This window comes from Antedon bifida, chromosome 2 (assembly GCF_963402885.1).
Source record: "Antedon bifida chromosome 2, ecAntBifi1.1, whole genome shotgun sequence".
NCBI classification, from domain to species: Eukaryota; Metazoa; Echinodermata; class Crinoidea; order Comatulida; family Antedonidae; genus Antedon; species Antedon bifida.
The window spans coordinates 34,445,411-34,468,066 of record NC_136227.1 but is presented as its reverse complement, the minus strand read 5'-3'; the positions used below and the strand labels follow the sequence as shown (position 1 = coordinate 34,468,066).

Below are 22,656 nucleotides of genomic sequence, written 5' to 3'. Positions count from 1 at the left end.
ATATTTTTTGAATGAATATTGAATGACAATAATAATGAATATCATTATGATATCATTATGAGAAAAAAACTAATTAGCTGTATTGTATAAAGTACAGTAGTTGCTGTTTGCACACTTGGTGAACACGACGTCGGTCATCATTGTTCCAACTAGTTATAGTAAAAAAACCTTGGCCACGCACAGCATGACGACAAAAGCGAAACTCAAAGTGTCTGCCACAGCATCGTACTTCTGGCATAGACTTTGGACAGAGTGTAATTGGAAGCAGCGAATTGTAAAATAATCGTGCTCTGTAGATGCTGAAAAGGCCATGGAACAAGAAATCAACACCATATTGTCCTCATAGGGGTCCTAAACACAATATGCAAATCACGGAAACTCCAACATCAAACACGACAACTTTATGCAAATCATTCTAAAAATGGCTGAATGTGGTTATGAACTATATAACTTGAGAAAAATACAAAACTTGCAGAAAATTAAAAACAACTATTTTTTTTCGTAAATAATACTAAAATCGCTTAATAAATTTTACATATTAAAGCCTTGGTTGTTTTTGAATACTGAATACTTTACACAAATTTGAAGACTTTTTGCGGCTGATCAATGGGTGTAGCAAAATGCCAACTCATAGTCAATTCAATGATGCATTAATAACTATATAATAATACTATTATAATTATAACCTTCAAGGATGTATGGTTTTAAATACATAGCCAGGCCTGTACATTTAATATGCAAACATAATGTGTCAATATATTATAATTAGCAACCGCATGAATAGCACATGAGTATGTTGTTCTTGCTCGGTATCACATACTCGCATTCCCTTTATAGTCTTTGCAACTTTTCTGCAACTTGTTTAAAATTGGTGCAACGCACTTTAGAACCACTGAGTAAGAACATCTAAAGCTCTGTCTACACTATCAAACTTTATGTGACAAAAAAATGTGATGTGCCCATATATGGACACAATGATGTCATATCATGGACATGATGATGTCATATCACTACCAAAATTTGGGCACATCACACTTTTTTGTCAAACTAGTCTTATAGTGTAGACAGAGCTTTGGATTTAAATCAGTCATTTTATACAATTAATTTGTTAATTTATTGTATACAGGTCCTAGGCAATGGGTCGTATTACACTTTTGAGTAAAAGTGGAAATATTTAGCAGGGAGATGGGGTTTACTTCATACATGGGTGTTGGGGTAGTTTAGACCTAAGTGCAAACTCTAACCTAATCACTTTTTATTTAAATGATGCTCTTGGCTGAGAATTTTTGCTAGTTACAGGGTACAAGCAGATTCACACGGTAGACCAACCTTCAGGACACGTCTATAGACAATGTTTTTGTGTTTAATTCTCCGACCCGTTAGTAGAAATGGAAACACCCAAATTCAAGTGATTCCCATAGTCTAACTCCTTTCAGGCATTCAACCTTGTAAAATAAAATGTAAAGACGTGTCCAATGAAGCGTTTCTTGACGTCAAACCAACCATTTCTGTGCGAGTGTCACAGTAGGGCACATTTATTTAAAGCGCTGGTGCATTCAAGTCTGGCGATAGTAAATAGAATCAACCAAGGCACTCCCAAGCTTAAATTGTTATAGAACAAATATATCTTGCAAAGAACTTATTGTGCTATTATTATTGTAATAAACACGGGAAAAATGTGAATGTCAACTTAAAACAGATAATCCTGACATTATATTAAAATATATAACTTCTACTTTATTAAGCAATTCTGTAATTTTTGTTTATAATATTTTTGTCATTGTTGTAAAGAGACAATGCTACATTTTCAGGATATTTTTATTTTAGATAAAGTGAAATAAATTAAATAGATTTAAAAAAAGGAATAAATTTGCTATGGAATTATTTGGAAGACTAATAATACATTTTATAAACCAAAATTGATGAACAGTTTATCCAATAAAGAATTAAAAAGCTAAAAAGAAATGATGAGTGACAGACTAGTCGTCTATTTGTCAGGCTATCTATTTGTCAGGCTATCTATTTGTCAGGCTATATACAGTTAATTAAAGTCACATTATCAGGATTTAATTTTCAAAGCTTTAAATGTTGCAAGAAATAATTGTTGCATGTTGAATTCAAGAGGAAGGCGCCACTGTGGATTTACCGTTGATGTGTCGTTGCATAAAGAATTCGCGACAGTTATACAAGTCTATATGTGCTTGAAAAAGAGCTTGTAGAAAAAAAACCCAAAATGATGATGAAAATCGTACATGCTTATTTTTTAAATTTAAGATGCTATAAGAAAGCAGTATATTATGTTCTTAGCTATTCTTCATGAATAATAATTCATGAATAATATAAAAAGAGTTGATTGAAAATATGAAATTTACCACACACAGTTTTAATATACAATGCATTGGTAGCAATGTTTCTAATCAAAGACAAGATGATAATTATGATTATGAAGATACTGTAACCGCAGATAGATGACAACAATGAAGATGATGCCAATGATAAATGATATTTAATTATAACTCAGTGTTTTACTTTATATGACAAAAAATGGGATATGCCCATATGGACATGATGATGTCATATCACTAGATATATTTTAGTATAATCACTACCATATTTGGGCACACTCACATTTTTTTGGTCAAAATAGTTTGATAGTGTAGACAGGACTTACGAGTTATGCCACAACTGTCTTCTGGAGTATGAAAATGATGTTTTTATTAAATAATATTAACTAATAATTCATTTGTGGGTGTGTATTTAAAACCAATTGAATTAATTTAATTTTAACTTTAAATATCTGGCAATCCTTTAATCCTGACAAGACATCTCAATTACAGTCAAATGATAATTCTTGATGGCTGCTATGTATATATATATTACTGAATCTTTCATAGTATAATCTCCCTAGACTAATGTGTGTTTGTACAAGGTAGCCATCTACCATTACAAGACAAGTCCATTGGGTAAGCTCTTTGACTCAAATCATTTCCTAAAGCTCTGTCTACACTATCAAACTAGTTTGACAAAAGTGTGATGTACCCAAATATGGTAGTGAAATGCCCAAACATGGTAGTGATATGTCATCATGTCCATATTAGTAGCCTACTGTACATTATCTAGGGAATAACTTTAAGAACGGAGAGGAGGTCCGTTTGATATGAATACAGCTTAAAAAGAAGGACTTTAATCTTGTGGGTCCTCCCAACTTCCATTTTTGATATCTCTCATATTATTAACGTAAACACACTGTAAAACAAGTATTTACTTTCTATTCCTATCTAAAGAAACATTTTACATTTAATTAAATGGATACCGGATCCAATTTACGTTTCACACATTTAAAAACCCAGATCCATGTAAAGGTAAAACATTCGTTTAAAATGATTCTCAAAATAATACCACCTTTCTACAAAGGTTGTTATTTCCAATTACATGAGTGGGGTCCATTACATATCGTCTGTTGAGAAGGTTGAATCTGATACGCAGTTAATTTCACGTTCACCGAATAGATTCCGACCGGTTATTATTTCATAACAAATTACAGTGGATTTTTTTTTTTTCATGACAATCATTTAATAGAGAATCTCAAATGAAGCGATATGGATATTTAAAATGAGGACGAGCAGTTTTGATGATTTCACTGCTTGCATAGGATATAATAACTTCATTCTTTATAATGCACACGCTTGTCGGACATATGATACGGTAAGCAACGACCAATCAGCTGCCGACTTATCATACTTGATAATTGTGCATGTTGGTTTTGTAAGGTGATCCCAGACAACCATGGTTTTGAGAGAATTCAAATACAGAATCCTTTGTGCAGAGTCATGGTAACAGCGGTGTTGCTGGCACTGACAACAACGCCAGCTTACGTCAATACTCTAAAACAGTACCATTTAAAATAATACATATTTCACAACTAACACACGGCTAATAGGTCGAACTAGTAAACAGAAAACATTTAATTAAAAAGAGCTAACGCTGTTAGCACTAAAACATACTATAAAATAAATTGGTAGAAAAGGATTGATAGAAATTGATAAAAACTATTCCTAAATTTAATTGTATTGGAAACAAATTTTCTAAATATTATCAATACCAAACAAAATATCGGTTTATTCTAATTTTCAAAAAGATCCGAATCACAATTACATAATACCAAGTATATTTCTGATTAGTTATTCAAATTGTTTAATTTGCTCATTTGCATAAAAGGTGCTATAAACAAATTTGTTTATTACTTTATGTTTCAAATTGTTTTAAAAATCTAAAAACTTTTTCTTACCTTTCCGTATTGACAGAAATATTTCTTCATGTCTTCTGCCGTCGTTGATGTTGATAATCCACCTACAAATATCTTCTTTGTCCTTGTTATTGGCTGAAAAATATAAATAAAAAAGATGCTTAAAATACATACATATAAACAAAATAATAAAACTTCATTTATTAAAAATAAAAAACAGTATATAACCTATGAAATATTGTAATAGCGAAAAACATTTTGTGAAGGTTTTCATTATTACATGTAGATAAATATATTAGCATAATGATCTAATTTGAATATGACCTCATTTAAATATATTGGCATAATGACCTCATTTAAATATATTACCATTCTGTCTTAGGTATTTGCTTATTTCAGAATCTAAGATAAAATTTGTAAATCGGTTTATCTGTTCATTTTTTGAAAAATTCAAATTTATAAATGAGATTTGATCTAGGATGGGATTATGATTACATTAGTATAGTAGTATTTCAATAAATAATAAATACCATTTTATATTCATGATTATTCTTGTATAATTAATATAGCTGGGTGGACAGACAATATATTCCATATTTTCAATTTTCCAGATCATAAAACAAGAAATTCACTCCTTCCAAACCCGCAATAAATTTTCATTTTTTATTTATCAAAGCATTCATATTAATAAACTACTGGTTAAAAATCAATCTTTAGGCAATTGCCTGGTAAAATTTACAAACGAACTAATCATTATGTAACATAAAAGGATATGAAAAATTGTATAGTATTTTATCAACAATGAATTGCTAAATCCGAAACCATCACTGACGTTCAAATAATAAAAGGATCAATAAAATGCCAATATATAATAATTTTTACTTTCAGTGTACAACCTCTGTACAACAATACACCCATAAGGTCACGTCGCACTACAATAGGCTAAATTACCAAAGACTATAAAACATTGCAATCTACCGATGAAACAGACACGTTGTGATAAAATTTGATACGATCGTTATACGAACACTTAAATACCGGGCTGCATAACATTGAACTTGCGGTATCACATTTCATACGCTGATGAAGAAATTGAAGTCAGGTACATTTTACTAACGCGGCCTTCTTTGTTGGCTTGCGTTCAAGCAACAATATTTTACAATGGATTAGTTGGAGCAGAAAAAATGACAGGAACAACAGAGATTTGATATAAATATTTTTGCAGGTTCATCTAGAGACAAACAAGTTCCATTCTATTTGGCTGTTGATGCAAATAAATAATAAAAGCCCAAATTCATATAATTAATCCGAATCAATTGACATAAAACCTGCAAGTATTTTTATTAAATTCTAATACTTCCTTTAGTAAATTCTTTAATTTTGGATTTAATTGAGATACCAGGTACAGTAGTAAACGGAGTAATTACAGATGTAAGTGCTCTGATCTATATGAAATAGCGCTATATAATTATTGCATTATTATTATTATTATTATTATTATTATTATTATTATTAAAATATATTTATTTGATAGAAATTCGTTCGAATGAGTTTTTGTTATTTTCACATTTTTTTTATCATTTCTTATTAAACAGACAATTAAAACTTCAAATTGAAATATTTCTTATGAAATTTTAATAATTTATTATCGAAATAAAATGAGGATATCAAGGTTTTGTTAATGTGGATTACAATTAAGTTAATTTGATATCGATTGCAGTTAAATAAAATGAGACAATTCTAATAAAAGAAACCAATTGTTATAAAGACATCAGAGTGTAATGTTAGATTGTATGCACCTATTATGTGATTTTAATAGTTGATAATGTGTATTATGTTAACAATGATCATTTAGTACTATGACAAGCAATAAGCTTAAAAAGATTGATGACATCATCAATGTACTGAACTTTCTACTAATATAGAATTTGGGCGTGGAGGAGAAAGGAGTGGCTAATATAGGAGGGGTGGGTCATTTAGAAAGGGGGATGGGGAAATAGGGTGTGGGAAGATAGGGGATAGGGAGATATAGTGTGGGAGAGAGAGCGGGATGAGGAGATGGGAGATGGGGAGAGAGAGGATGTGAGAAAGAGAGGAGGAGGATGCAGAGATAAGCTTTGCATACATTGTTGCCACCCACTCCAAGTAATACTTTCTAATCTAGCTATATAATGATATACTGTCAATTTTTATTACTGCTAATATTACTGTGTATATGTATATGTAATGTTTCAAAGTAGTAAATTATCTACCCCTGTTAGAATGCAACAGATTTATGTAGATTCAGGTAATACTAAGATAATGTTGAAATAGCATGAAATTCAATACACATATCCAACCAAAAATTGAGTTAATATTTTCAACTTTTATACCATACAAAAATACATTTAAAAAAGTGTGGAAAAAGACAAAAAAATAGTATCGATATTGAAAGAAAGTTAGTAAGTGAAACTATGAAAGGAGTTCCTTTAATATTCATAAAATGAGGGAATGCATTGATGCAAAAATATATTTAAAAAAAACTATAGTTTTTGTATTCAATCATTTTGAAATAGAGCTATTAAGATATCATTCTACAGACACCAGAGCTTGTCCACACACAACGTATAACGTATGCCGAGTACATACAGAATATTAGCATTCCACAGCTTAATGTCTCGACACGCTATCCAAAAAAAAACACATGATATCATGACAAGTTTTAATATATCTACATTAAAGTAATCATCATACCAGGCGTCGTAGTAGGAATATTTAATTTCTTTTTTATTTTAGTATCAACTCGGAAACAATCTGAACTAAACATGATGATGGTTGTGTATTGAGGGCCGGGTTCATGGAATGTACCATTATCTGATAGGGGTGTTTCTTAAAATTGTATATATTTGAGTTGTAGCTCTCTTCTCGGAGAGAATACGCCAATGTAGGTTTATCCAGGTAAGCTCGGCACGATATAGACATTACAGTATATAAAACCACTCAATTTGAAATATTGTTCAAATAAATAAATAATTCAATATTAAAAAAGTGATAATCAGGAAAATAATTAAGAGTACCTAGCCCAAACATTTTTTTATGAGAACAAGAGATTTTTAGGTTTTTGTGGCAATTTTGGTTTTGGTTTTGGCTATCTTCAGAATCGCTTTCTTAAATCATACATGCCTAAATGGTCTCTCCTGTTACTTCTTTATCCTAACAAAATCTATGGACTTAGTGCCAGTATTTAACCCGATAACAACAGAACATGATTTTATTAAATATATTGATAGGTACTGGTAGTATTAGTATTAATTGTTTATGGTAATGTGGTAACATTATACTTGAACAATTCCTAAATGTGGGTAGTATGGCAATTTGGCGATAATCCAGATAAAAATCCTGTTTAAAGACCGGAATATTTGGCAGGATTTCCATATTATCCCACTGGGAATACGTACAGACCATTTTTTCTACCAGAAATTGTTATGATCTCCTGCTGGATCTCGCCGGATCCCAGTGATTTTCGTAAAGGTGTAGGCCTACTTTATTAAGAGTTGATTTTACCCAAATTACTTTAATCAAAACATGGTTCACACTAAACCAGTTCTTCCTGTACAACTATAAAGTTAGTTCACATTAAGATGATTGGTTCAAGTCAGATCACTTGTGAATAAAACCTTGATGTTAAAAAATAATGTTTAAGATCTCACATTAATGTTTCTAATATCCATTGTTCACGCCGTTCTCTCGTCCCTATAACCTTGGATCTCGCCTCACGTACCAAGGGCATAAGTTCAAGTCCAACACTATTCTCATACCCTTGGACTATAGCCACTTTGTCTATTGCTACTTAACAGCCTACCTGGGACATTCTAATGCTAAATACGTTGATTAGTTTATTGCTGTAACTTTATAAAATACACCTCTAGGGAGCCATGTATTTTATAGATATTTGTTGTTGATACTGCTAATTATATGACAACCCGAAGGCTGTATGCCTACTTATGTGTTCTATGTAATATTACCATCAATAATTATGACTTTACTATGCTAAACTTATTGATATTACTATCACTTCTCTGATCATGACATAATAAATGTTGAAATATTGAATTATATTTATATTATTTAATACGTCTATTTTATCAAGTAAATAAACCCATATTGTCTCATCTCTCTAGCTTTTTATAATTTTTCAAAGCAGCCTGACCTTTCTGTTATTCCTCCCACAGATATGATTTTCATTTTTAATAACATTGAATTTTATATAGTACGATTAATATAAAGCGACGAATTAAATTCTAGTTACTTAATTGCTATGTTATCAATGTAAACCTGTAGATATGAAATGTACAGTACGGTATGTTTAATAATAAACGGTTTGTAATTAGTATTAAACTGATACATATGGTGACACAACAAGCATTTCTTTCACACATTTCATACATAATTAAAACCTATTTCAAAATAACATAAACATAGTATTTTGATTGTTCAATATACTATTAGTATGATATTTTTAATGATATATGCTGGGAGCCTTTGATTGTAAATCTATCAAGCTAGCAGATGTGTGGTAAACATCGTAATTCTCCTGAGATGAAACCAAACCTCATCTTTATAAAGAGGATGCCTAATAAAAACTATGATAAACCTTGCGCTGGATAAAACCGTGGTAGATCAGATGAAAGCCGGTTTGATTGCCAACGAGTGATAATGCGCACTGATACGTGACAACCACTCATCCTCACGAGAGTTCTAAGTAAAAGTATGTGCACAAGGAATTTGCATATCTGTGTGCACGTTACACACAATTTATGCAAAACATACATGAATAATATTTGTATTAAAACAACACTATGAAAACAGATGAATTAACAGTCTTCTAAAGCTCTGTCTACACTATCAAACTTTGTGACAACAAAATGTGATATGCCCATATATGGTCATATCACTACCATATTTGGGCGTATCACTACCATATTTGGGCGTATCACTACCATATTTGGGCATCATATTTTAAATTCTAATATGCAACGTACTACAGTGGAGGATCTAGGATTTTGCAATGGTTGGGGTGTTAGGAGTGGTTGGAAGGGCCTAAAATTGTTGTTAAAACAAATGTTGAACTTAACGTAATTTCTTTATTTTTTGCATTGAAATTTGGAAGGTTGGGAAAGCCTGGTACAGTTACAACCTAGATACCAGGTAAAAAATGATATTAGTAATATAATAATGCTAAAAATTGATGGAACGGAATGTTTAAATATGTGAAAGTTTACTATGCAAAATAAACCTTTATTGAAATATTAAATTTCTCAAGTGGATGTGAACGTATGCGTCAACAACCAGCACCTTTATTTAGATCTAATTACTGATGCTAAAAACAGACAGAATAAAAATATGACAGTTGGTATAGTGTTAAGCTCTGTCTACACTATCAAACTAGTTTGACAAAAAATGTGTGATGTGTCTAAATATAGTAGTTATATTCCCAAATATGACATCATCGTGTCTATATATGGACACATCACATTTTTTTGTCGTATAAAGTTTGATAGTGTAGACAGAATATCATGAAAATAAACAATAAATCTCATTGTTAATCTTTTCACAAACCTTTTGGGTTTTCAACTTTGATTGCCAATTTCTGTAAATTCAACTTTTTGGAGAATTAAATAAAATCAAATTTGAATTGAATTTAATCGACGTTGTCAATTCTGAGACTACTAATACCTTCAAGAATCGCATCGACACAATGTAGTTGATATGGGGTTTAAAAAGGCACATCGCCTAAACTTTCCCATTATAACTAAACTAAACTAAACTAAACTAATCAAATTTGCTTGGTTGTTTAGCTGTGTTACCAATTTCTTACAAGTTTTAATATTTAAATGTTAAAAAGGCCACGCTATAAATAATATACCAGTACCTATTTTCAATTGAACAATACTGTAACATGGCCTATAACATGATGTGATGTCATAAGATGAAATGTGTGATGTCATCAGTCTGTGTGGTTCACTAGAGGGTATACACAAAGGCCTAATACTATTGCTTATTCATGGCTCCAAAGGGACACAAAAACCATCTGAAATTAAGCTCATCAATAAGCTAGCCCACTTGGGCTTAAGCTTACTGAATATAATAGTACAACTAGACCAGCAGACAGGTGGAGTTAATAGCTGTGTTGATTACTGACTTACTACAACTATACACAGGCCTAGCTTACTTACAACAAGCTAAATCCATAATCATAAAATAAATTGATGTTTCTAATAAACTGATTTGCCTTGTTGGAAGTCCTTTATTGTTCAAGTTGTAGGTAATGTAGCTAAAAACAAGCAAACATTACTGTAACAACATAGTTCAAATAGAGTGCCAGATGGTGCTATCCTTCTAACATTAGGCCTGTCATCATTACATACTATACTGTACAAAACTAAGATGATTTTCATTTTTCTATTATTTTTCTCCACTCAAACTGGATAGGCCACCCTCAATAAAGACGATATTAAATAATATATTCAAGTAAAGGTCAAATACATTTTTAAAAATTCATTAAAACTTGTTACATAATAAAAATGTCTATTTTATATTTATTTCAAGTTATGTAATGTTTCCCATAGACTATAAAACATAAAAAATATTAAACTATAACAATATAAATGCCCTTGTAAAATGAATAGCAAATTGATATAATGAATATGCAGTATTATATTAAATTATTATTACTCGTAATACATAATAAAAATTGTGGAATTGGTAAAAAATTTTATATGAATTTTCAATCGATAAAATAGATTTAGTTTTCAAGGTTTTTGTATTATATTTTGTTTATTTTCTGCTCTGAGTGCATCTCTTTAATTTGTATGTTGATCAGGGATCAATTTCATTTAGTGTGAGTGAGTAAACGAATTGTAAAGTGGTTGCCTTCCAATCCCAAGGTCCACGGTTCAATCCTATCTCAAATGTCATAACCAGGGGGAGCCACATATGACCGTTGCATGTGTAAATTTTAAAGTGTGATGTGCCCAAAAATGGTAGTGATAATATGTCCAAATATGGTAGTGATATGATATCATCATATCCATTATGGGCACATCACATTTCATAAAGTTTGATAGTGTAGACAGAGCTTTAGCATCAAATGAGACTTAGTTTATAAGTATCAACTAATTTATCCATCCTATAATTGGTGAGTTACTGCATTTTTTGAAATAAAAACACAAAATGTAAAAAAAAAATAATATTTAGTTTATCAGGATATTATACTTCGGAATAAATGTGAATATCTTTCTTAAAACTTTTAAATTTCCTCCCCTCACTTTATGATTGATTTGTACATACATTATCAAATCCATGTTACATAAATGGCATTGATACTTTGCAGCAAGCTGAAGCAAATATAATGGCAGCCAACATTTGTCTTCGCCGTTAATGCATTCGTTAGCGAACGAGCAAACAAGCAAAACATTATGTTTACGACAAGCGTGCATTGCGACGCGAACATGTACAACAAACAGGACCAACTGTCATTCACGGTATTTCAGCGAGAAGTAACGATAATGTACGATAGAGTTGACAGGTCGTTTGCAGCATCTGTTAAAATGCGAGGAAATAACTATTATAATAATTATTATATAATACAAGTTAAAAATAATTTATACAAACTAGATGAATAGAATAAAAAAAGACAAAACTTTTCAAAGGAAATGATTTCTTCAATTTATGAAGCAAGTTTCAAATCTGATTTATAATTTTAAAAAAAGTTAAAATAATGCATGCAAACATGCCACTTGTGAAAGTCACCTAAAGGTGATAGGGCCTACTTGTAATGTCTTGTAACTAATTTTATTGGTAAACATTTTTTTCCACCATATCCAGCAGCAAGTAACTCGACAGGATGGAACAATACATCAGGCTTATAGACTCATTGAGGCTTATAGAAAAAGTAGAAACAGTCGTGAGCTACAACTAGGCACTGGGTCAGGATTGAACCCAGAACCTGGGTCAGGATTGAACCCAGGACCTTAGGATTAGAAGACGGATGTTAACCACCTGGAAGCAACAGCTCCACTACAATAGAACTCTTGAGTTAGTGTTATATGGGCATGCGATATATAAGATACAATCCAAATGAGTAAAATGCAGAATAGATATCTTAAGATAAAGTAACAGCAATATTAGGTATATCTCTAGGTAACGAACAGGAAGCTACTGTCAAAGATCGATGGCAATTTTGATCTACACGATATTAGGAAATGGAACGCATGATAAACGAGCTCGTCACAAATGCTGTAATGTCAATGATAGAAGAGTGAAAATCTAACGCACACAGACATTTGTCTATCACTCTTTAATGCCTTTTTTTCTGGGAGATCTTGGTGATAGAATGGGTAACGTTCTAGAAATGGTAGTTAAAGATCAGTTACTGGAGATTACAAAGGCTTCTTTGAGGGGTTAAACTGATCTCAAAGGCCTTAAAATACTCTTTTAGACAGGGTGCTATCAAGTTCTGTAAGCCTACAGTGTTATCACAAAACTGAATACCACTTGTTCTTCAGTCAGTTTTCAGAATCTAAAGCCTTGTCTTATCTACACTATCAAACTTTATGTGACAAAAAAATGTGATGCACCCATATATTGGACACGATGATGATGTCATAATATCACTACCATATACTTATACACTTATTTTGTCAAACTAGTTTGATAGACAGAGCTTATGGTGAAAAAAAAATTTCAATTACATGATGCTTGAAACGTGTAACATGTTGAACGTTGCGCAAACAGACACGTGTTGAGGTCAGGGGATTGAAATCAATATATTGATTCATTACACGCTGATATTGATTGGTCTATGCAACGCAACACTTGTGACCATTATCCACACATTAGTTTAAGCTCTGTCTACACTATCAAACTAGTTTGACAAAAAAACTGTGATGTGCCCCAATATGGTAGTGATATGCTTAAATATGGTAGTGATATGACATCATCATGTCCATATATACACACATCACATTTTGTTGTCACATAAAATTTGATAGTGTACGGAGAGCTCTTTAGAGCTTCTATAACATCTTTACAGTACATATAACAGGCTATCGTTGCCTTTTAAATTGGAATATTATCGCTATCCGGTTCTCTTTGTGGTTTTGTCCTTTATGCTGTCAAGGCAACACTTAAACACATTGTTTCAATTATTCTATTCTATTATACAACCTTATAACAATGCATCATAGTATAAAAAGGGAAATCGTCGCTTTTCAACTCAACAATAGGCACACATTTACCTACTGTTATACATCATACGTTGTGGTTACTTGGGGTTATGGACATTCTAATCATTATTACCAATAAAAATGGCAAAATCTGGGAAGAACATGGCAACATTTAGAATGGAAGAACACTATCCACTAATTCTATCTCTAGTCCAACATGGCAATATCGGGGACGGAAAATTAAAAACCTAGAAGCCAATGTACAGCGATCGTTCTTCACAATAAGCATTAGTATCATATGAGATTGTGAGTGATTTTTCAGTAATTTCTTTAGACATAACTTATCTTTAAAACCCTTCCCTAAACACTGAATCCTTTTAAAAGCAGTTCTTTTATCTTCTTAAAAGAAACATGACAATGAACCCATACTTTTGATTTCGCTTTTGGTTATGCAAGATTTGCATTTAAACGTCTACGTCAATTCTAATTAAACAGTTGTAGGCAAAAACATACTCTGCGACTTTATTTCCGTATATGATTGGTTAAGAGGAATGGTAGACGAATCATAACCCCAATACCAAGTGATTGTTCATATTTGGGCATATCACTACCATATTTAGGCACACTTTTCTTGTCAAACTAGTTTGATAGTGTAGACAGAGCTTTAGAGAAAGTGGAAATATAACTATGTATAACAATAAAATCATACAATAACAAAATCTATAATAAAAAAAAAACATAACCATAATATTAAATGATTGATAATGCTAAAGATTCAACATTATCCCTACAAAAAATTTAAATTGTATATTTAAACTCTCAAATTCAGATATTTATACAATAAATTAATATCCGTCATTTATAAAAAGTAATTCTCTTTGTTTTATTGATACATAAACTTGACTAGAAAAGCCACGATGACTACAGCATTTATTAAATGTTCTTACACAGAATGGAATAAATTTTATTACTAGATTTAAGAATTATTCGTTATTGGAAATAAAGAATATTGAAAGAACGTATCAGGAAAATAATAAAATGTAAAAATTGAATAGTATAACAGGTTTCTGTGAGATGTGTAATAAAAGCTGAAGCTTTAACCGCTATTATGAATAAAAAAATTGTACTATAAAATATTATAGTTTAAATAAAATATTATATGGATAAAATCATCAAACTCATGTCTACTGATGAAGGAATTAGTTAAAAATTAAAGTATTTTTTTCTCTCATTCCATTTCAAATGTGGACTGAAATCTTCCTTTAAAAATATATTTTGAGCAGGCGTAGCCACCAGTACGGTTGGTAAGGTTTAAACCTGACCACTTTTTCACAGAGACTAGTGGTTTGAACAGAGATTGTTCTCTTTTCTTGCAACAGCCGCATCACTTTATTTCTTGTGGCTACATCACTATTGGGCCATTCCTATTCAAGGGACACCTGAATAAAGGGGATAGTTCCCAGCGAAACAAATGATGGGCAATGCATGGTACATATTTTAACACTGCTGTTAACTCCTATACATCTCTATTATTAACAGACATTTAATTGGGTCTTCAAGATCCTATCACCTAAAGCTATGGCTACACTATCAAACTAGTTAGAAAAAAAAGTGAAATGTGCCTAAATATGGTAGTGATGTCCAAATATAGTAGTGATATGACATCATCATGTCCATATATGGGCACATCACAATTTTGTTATCACATAAAGTTTGATAGTGATACAGAGTTTAGTACAGATTCTCCTGTTCATCAAAGATGTTAAAAACTTCAAAGTAAGAAAATAAGATTATTTAACAAAGAAAACCAAAGCAACAGACTTAGATTATCTGAATACAAAGCAATCAAAAGCTTTCAATTCCAATCAAGTATTCATTATGCTAATTTCAGCGAAATCATTAGTAAATTATCAAAAATTAACCAGTGAAACCTGTAATCAAATTACAATGGTTCACTAGACCTTTTAATTCAACTTGGTTATCAAAAGTAATTAAGTACTTTACGTGAGAACGAAAGCTTCATTAATAAGTATGTAACCAAACAATGCTTAAAACTAACAGCTAAATGATATCATAACTCAATAAGTCTCTATGGATTCACAAATTAACTAACAATAAAAACGATTGTAACAACAAGACGAAATGATGAATGTGCCACAAGCTGTATAAATGAATATAGCTAAAAGGTATAATTACGGTTTGTTCAAAGATTAGAACCTAGACTTCTAAAAGTAAGGCAAGGCAAAATAGAGGAATGCCATATTTGACTTGGCATACTAAAATCAATATATATGATAACTGATTAAAAGTTTATGAATGAACGGACGAATGAGGTTTGTCGCAAATAGTTTGATACCTAAAGGTAAAGGTAATTTGAACAAAATAATAAACATAAACACATATGCCCTAATAAGGTATCAGTATGACTTATAAGTGACTTTGTACCTTGTAAGAAACATGTGCTTATCATACAAATCATATTATTTATTAAATGAAATATCCACATTCTTAAGAGGAATTGGAATATCAACCTATTAAAAGAAAAGAGTGATGTCAGACTGTACGCTTGATGCAGCGATTTGGCTTTTATGTATGTATGCAATATAGTGTAATTATATTTTACATATACGCCTTATATATACAGTGTAATTTTACATCACAGCCTAACCTATGGGCCTTGTAGTTAACTACCAAGAAAAGAATCTGTTTAAAAACACAGCTTCACGTTTATAACGTCCGTGATTGCGATGTGCCGTCAGCAGTATCTTGGAATACTTTCATCCAACGTGGTAAATAAAGGTCCCTCGGTGATCCGATCTAAAGGTCAAAGGTTACCAAAAGCAATAAGTAACTCGAATGAGTCATCAATGGTATTTTGGTTTTTAAATGTAGGATGAGAGATGAACGCAATTTAAATACTAAATTCACTAAACTGAAAAACCAGAAATAATCTACAAATATCGCCGGCTAAATAATTTTCAAATGGAAAATAAATTGAGAAAAATGTTTTATATTACTAATAAATATTAACAAATCGTGGAGTGTAAGTTAACTGACGACAAATTCAATTGCTCGTCCTATTTTTCATTAATGTAATTTTAATATTTAACATTTTGGCCTTGTCCTAGATTGTCTACTGTCATATTTGGGACGATGTGTTTAAAGGACGTTTGACGCATAAATTTATTAAACAGTTTAATATTCTACCGACAGAATTAATACAATTATTCGACAAGTTTGAATTAATTAATGATTGATTAAGATGTATAGGTTCTCGCAACTTGAGTTTAACATGAAAAATTAAATGTCGGTAAAAAATCACACAATGTTGTTAAAATACATGATTGACTGCAATAAGTAATTATATCTTTTTTTCTATGCTATACTATTTTTCATTTATATTAATTAGAATATTTTGAAATGATGATAATTTATATAATTTTTTGCTTTTTATTTGAAAGAAGATTGAGATTATGTTATTGAATTATATATTTTTTTCTATGCTATACTATTTTTTATTATTATTATTTTAGAATTTTTTGAAGTGATGATCATTTTTTATTTGTCATTTAAAAAATATATTCCAAAAAATGATAAATTTTTAATTGGTGATAATTTTAGAAATATCAATAATATATTTCCTGACTTTTTACAAATATAATATTAAAATGAAGTGAATAAAGCATTAAAATGCTATTGATCTTGGAAAATATATTCATATTAAAATGAAGATATGTGAAGAGCTTATCGGAGCACACAGTACTTAGATCAGTTACAAACATGGCATTACAGTACTTGTGTCATTCCAACATCATTACATACAGAATGTAATAGTATTTCTTCAATACAGAATCTATAGTAAAATATTATATCAAATTCATGTTTATAATAAATAATAATAATATTTAATCAGTAATTTTGTATGTATATTCAATATCATATAAAAATTAATTGTAAATTTTAACTGATTTCTGATAACATACAGTAGTCGCATTACTATACTACATATAACGTAATGATAAACTGATTAAGATTTTAATTATTTGAATTTAGTGGGATGATAGAGATATTTTCCCTCGATCATGTTATTAAAGTCAATGTACTTATAGGTTAACAGTGACATTTTTAATTTCACTCTAATATTATGTAAACAATCTGAACCAGCAATCAAATTATAAATGTACTAAGGAAAATGCATTAACAGAGTAGCACATGCATTTTTGCACATGGCCATTGAGCCAATAGCTGTCCCCTGTGCAGTACTTACACCGCGGCGGTGATAACAGATCTTTAGCACAAAGATCATTTTAAAAGGCGCAACAGCCTCGCTGGAACACCTCGTCTGAATCAAACTTTTCACATAACTCCCGGTGTCAAAGGAGCAATATAGCGGAGAGCGAGCTGCATACGATTACACAAACCAAGAGTGGTGTTGGTAGTCTATGAGTGATAGCTTACCTGGATGAACCGACATAGGCCTTTTCCCCTTCAAGGGGAGAACATAACCGAAAAGTAACATTTTATTCATGAACTCCCCTCCAAGACAGTGGTATCGCCCATGCGCCACGCCCTCAGGTGGGCGGCAACGCCCATGCATACCTCACCATTTCTTTTCTTTTTCGCAATTTTGTTAACGAGAAATATAAGCCAGAAATACATTACTTTGCCGTGAAAGCTGATGCCTTTACAACAACCTATAGTATTCGCAAGCATACACTATGCCATCTAATTTTACGATTTATCGAGTAGTACTGACGCCAAATGCATGTTTAAATTGATTCAAGAAATCGGTCTTCTTTCCAATTTTATTCCTAATTTGTACGGCATACTCTGCATCGTCATTTTTAGTACCAATACGCAAAATATATCGGTGAATGTGATTGACTTTCAACTTTCAATTTTACAACCAAAAACTTTTTTTTTTACTCTAAACCATTACATAACAATAATGATTGTCCTATATAGCGCCTAATACAAACAAATTTTCAATAACATAAATGTTTAGAAATTGATATCACTAATTCCTTACCTAAGAGTTTTAAAGCAAATTGAATTCTGTTATTTTAATCTTAAATAATATTTCTCTTTAAATTATTTATAGTTTTATAAAAAAAAATCATAAATAAAAAGACTTAAAGTTAAACCCTCAGGGATTATCTCAAACTTTCATTATATTCATACAATTTTGTTCATTTTTATTACATTACATTATGTAATTTATGGCATTTTAAGAATTCATATTATAATTATAATACATTATGCGAACTGTCGTACATGGAGACAATGTATTTATAACATTAATAAAAAATATTGATTCCATTATAAACTTTATTATTAATAAATTTGAACTCATTCAGTGGACTAAACGTTATCTTGGTGAACTTGATAAATTATCTCGTGACTAGATCCGACAAATATAATTTGTATAACATTCCCGAATATGTAATTTCAAATAATATTACAATTTAGACAGAATTTCTGGACTGAAAAACAAAAAACCTGATGAATTTAAAATGATGGTTGGAGACAATGAGCAATCTGTGATTATGTTAGCAACCCAGTACTACCTGCTTAAATTCTCTAAGTACTAACTTAATTATGGATTAGTCTCAATCCACTTAGCAATGCTACTTCTCTCATTCATATCCCATGAATCCATTGACACTGTTTAATGTATATCTAGTACTTTGCCCGCTGCCTAAAGTCGAAATCTCAACCGTTTTTTTCCCCTGGGGTACAAAAACAATACATCGCGAGCTAGACTCTCAACATTTACAGATTTAATCAAATAGGAAGAATTAATAAAAAGAAAGTATAAATATGATGAACATAATGTGAATTAGTACTACTTATTAAATTACTACAATTAGGTGAGGGGATAGGGGTAAGGGTGAGAGGGTTTTTTGGGAGGGGGCAGGGTTGAGAGGATGATGTAACAGTATTTGATGGGTATACAGCAAAGGTCTAGAGGGTAAATATTCCCCTAGCTAAGTACCCTGGTACCCAAAACATATGTTCATATTGAATGATATAAATTAATAGTTTGAGCTAGTAATGGTTTAAGATGTAAGTAAAATTCAAGTTTCGTTTTAAGTAACAATTATGTTACACAATTTATAAAGACAGTAAATGAGGAGTATGGATGGCACATTATGTCTATTTGTTTGACATAAGACATATAAAGGCAAGGCTGGCCAAGTTAGTGGGCTTGTCAGAAACCAAACTAACCCATATTTTCATTCATTTATTCCTAATACTATTATTTAATTTCGTAGGCCTAGTAAATTATAAATATATATGGAGATCTAGACTCAAATTAACAAAACGATTTTAACAAATTCTTGAAAATGCAATGATGGACATAACATGCTCATTTTTAGCATTATACACGAGGTATTATTAGTGAAAAGGCAGAATGTTAATAGATGCCTACAAATGAACAATGTTCAATGTGCTATAATAATGTGCAACATTAATGTAGGATATGTAGTAAAGACCAGAATGTCACAGTGAATACCATCATACAATAGAATACTAATGTTGCAATGTATGCATGTGGCAATTTAAGCACTCATACTCAATGGCAAAATACAATTTAAGCCAAAACAGTCAACAATCATCGCAAAGGTATACATGCAAATATGAAAATATGCTAAACCTAAATTCCACCTAAATATCGTAATAATTTTAACAACATTCCGTCTTGCTACATGCTGTTCAATACAAAAAAACAATTTTGCAAATAAAATGCATTAAGAATTAATATAAAATTACTAATACTGTCAGAGAATATTAATTGTGCATTTAATAGCTTTATTAATTTAAAGGGCAGTTAATAAAGAAAAACAATGCAGAAAAAATGTTTGCAGTTTGGACTATACCATGAAAGCCACGATGGTCTAATGGTAGGGTGCCTGCATATCAAGCAGAAGGTTCTGTGTATGAATCTAGGTTGGGGCAGCTTTTTCTCACAGCTTTCCTCTCATCTTTTCTGTACCATTTATAAACTAATTAACTTTCAGTAAATCGGTTTGGAGTTTCTCTGTAAATTTATAAATAACACAATGTTATATTTAGCAAAAACAATGCTAGATTGAGAAGAGATGAATATTAAAATGCTAAAATATACAAGTTGTCAACGGACATTACGAAAAGCAGGTTGAATGATTCAAATTCACCTGTGAAACTGACTTATATAAACATACTTTGGCGTCTTATTTAATCACACTAGCGAAGAATTGCATTACAGCTAGCTGCATATCGACAGAGAGCAACATCTGTTAATGTTATGCGCTAAACGCCCGCCGCTAGCTGCCGCAAAAACATTAAATTATATCATACAATTAAGATATCAATTTAAATATGGTACATATTTATTATTAAAAATAAAATGCTGATATAATTTCTTCAATAATTTATAAATATTAAGATATAGTGTGATTTAAAAATAAATTTCTAATTTGATAACCAAGGTAATTTGATAGACCAGTGATCTTGTTGGCATCCTTTCTACAGAATGTGGTGTGGAGTTGTTGCTTTTGATGGTAGTACTGTGTTTGTAGTAAAATCAGCATTGAAAATTGTCAACAAATTATGACAATGTATTGAAATCATTGGCATAATAGGATATTATACACTTTAACAAGCATTATTAAAACAGAGAAGTGAAAAAGGAAGAGTGGATATAAACATAGATATTTATCTCTATGATATAAATAAAACATAGAAAAGGTTACTGTAGTTTTGATGGTATGTTTATCAGATTTTAACAATGAAATATATTCTATTGTGAATTATTATTCACAGCCTAGATGACAACTGTACACATCAAAATATTACATAATGGTTTGCACAGGTGGCGTTTGAGTGGTAGCTGTTAGCTGGCTGGCTTTATCCAGGCTTTATCTATCCATTAGTCTTAACAACAATGTTGAGATATAATGCACAGTCCTTATCCCAAGGACATAGGCCTAAACAAAGCATGTTACTCCCCCCTTAACATTTGAGCATCCTCAAGACAAGGACCACAGCTCTATTTAACACCACCTCCTACCATTATTTATAAATTAATGTAATTTATTATGTCTGTGACAGAGAGATTGTATTTTCATTAAGTGTAATATACTGGAGTGACATTTCATATGCAAATGAGCCAATCAATTTGTGCTCCATGATTTGATGTAGATTGGAAGGAATTAATAACATTGTAGCAGGACAACAAACACATTTTCAAATCATCAAAAGTTAATTTAAAAAAACCTTGAGGCGATGTAATACTTTTCTTTATGTAATACAGACTAGAATAATTTTGTTGAATTCATGAATTATTTTAGTCTAAAAATGGATAGGAACTAAAATTTAGGGTTTAATTTAGTACTTAATTTATGAGTGTAACAAGATGATTCTTATACTCAGTCTGTATGGAGGGGGAACGAGTTATTAGGAGCTCATTGTACTATGTATAAAGTGGCAGGATGGCCAGTTCTTTTCCACGCCTCCTTAATCCACCACACCTCTATTCTCAGCTTTGTGAACACTTATTATTGGAAATTGAACCCAGTGTGATGAATAGTGTTAAGCTCTGTCTACACTATCAAACTTTATGTGACAAAAAAAATGTGATGTGCCCATACTGTGTATGGACATGATGATGTCATATCACAACCATATTTGGGCATATCACAATTTTTTTCTGTCCAAATAGGTTGATAGTGTAGACAGAGCTTATAAGGGTCACTTTTGTACTAGGATCAGTGTACACACAACTTCCTCCAGTCTTATTTTTGCACAAGATCGGCAACAGAAATTTTTTTTATATGTTTTAAAATTAATGAATTGGTTCAGTTTTAATTTGAGGAGATAACAGAATATGAGTATAAAATTAGTATCTCCATCGGTACATTAAGATTAAATATATTAAGCGAATAATAGAGAGTTGAGATCCTCCAGGCCTACTGTTCTTTTTAGGAATATGCATGGCATGGCTGTACAGTAAATGGATAAAACGTATAGTTTACGATCATGATGTTGCTTTATGGGGCATTCCACAGTATTTTTTTGTTACGGACGGGACATTTTTGAGAATATAACTAGACATATCTTAGAAATAAAAAAGAATACAAGATTCAAAGTAGAATAAATGTATACATATATGGCCAATGTTTATTATGAAAGTCAAAAAAAGAAAAAAGACTGTACAAAAAA

The 22,656-nt window shown here is 31.1% G+C and overlaps 1 protein-coding gene across 5 annotated transcripts in view; it reads right to left on the bottom strand.

Annotated features, from left to right (window-relative positions):
* The window catches only part of LOC144834835 (RNA-binding protein Musashi homolog 2-like), a 112,483-nt gene that overhangs the window by 68,825 nt on the left and 21,002 nt on the right, over window positions 1–22,656 (bottom strand). For all 5 annotated transcript variants that reach the window (XM_078689794.1, XM_078689792.1, XM_078689795.1 and 2 more), the window contains exon 6: window positions 4,289–4,381. In XM_078689794.1, coding sequence (XP_078545920.1) covers window positions 4,289–4,381 — 93 coding nt within the window. The remainder of the gene's footprint in view (window positions 1–4,288; window positions 4,382–22,656) is intronic.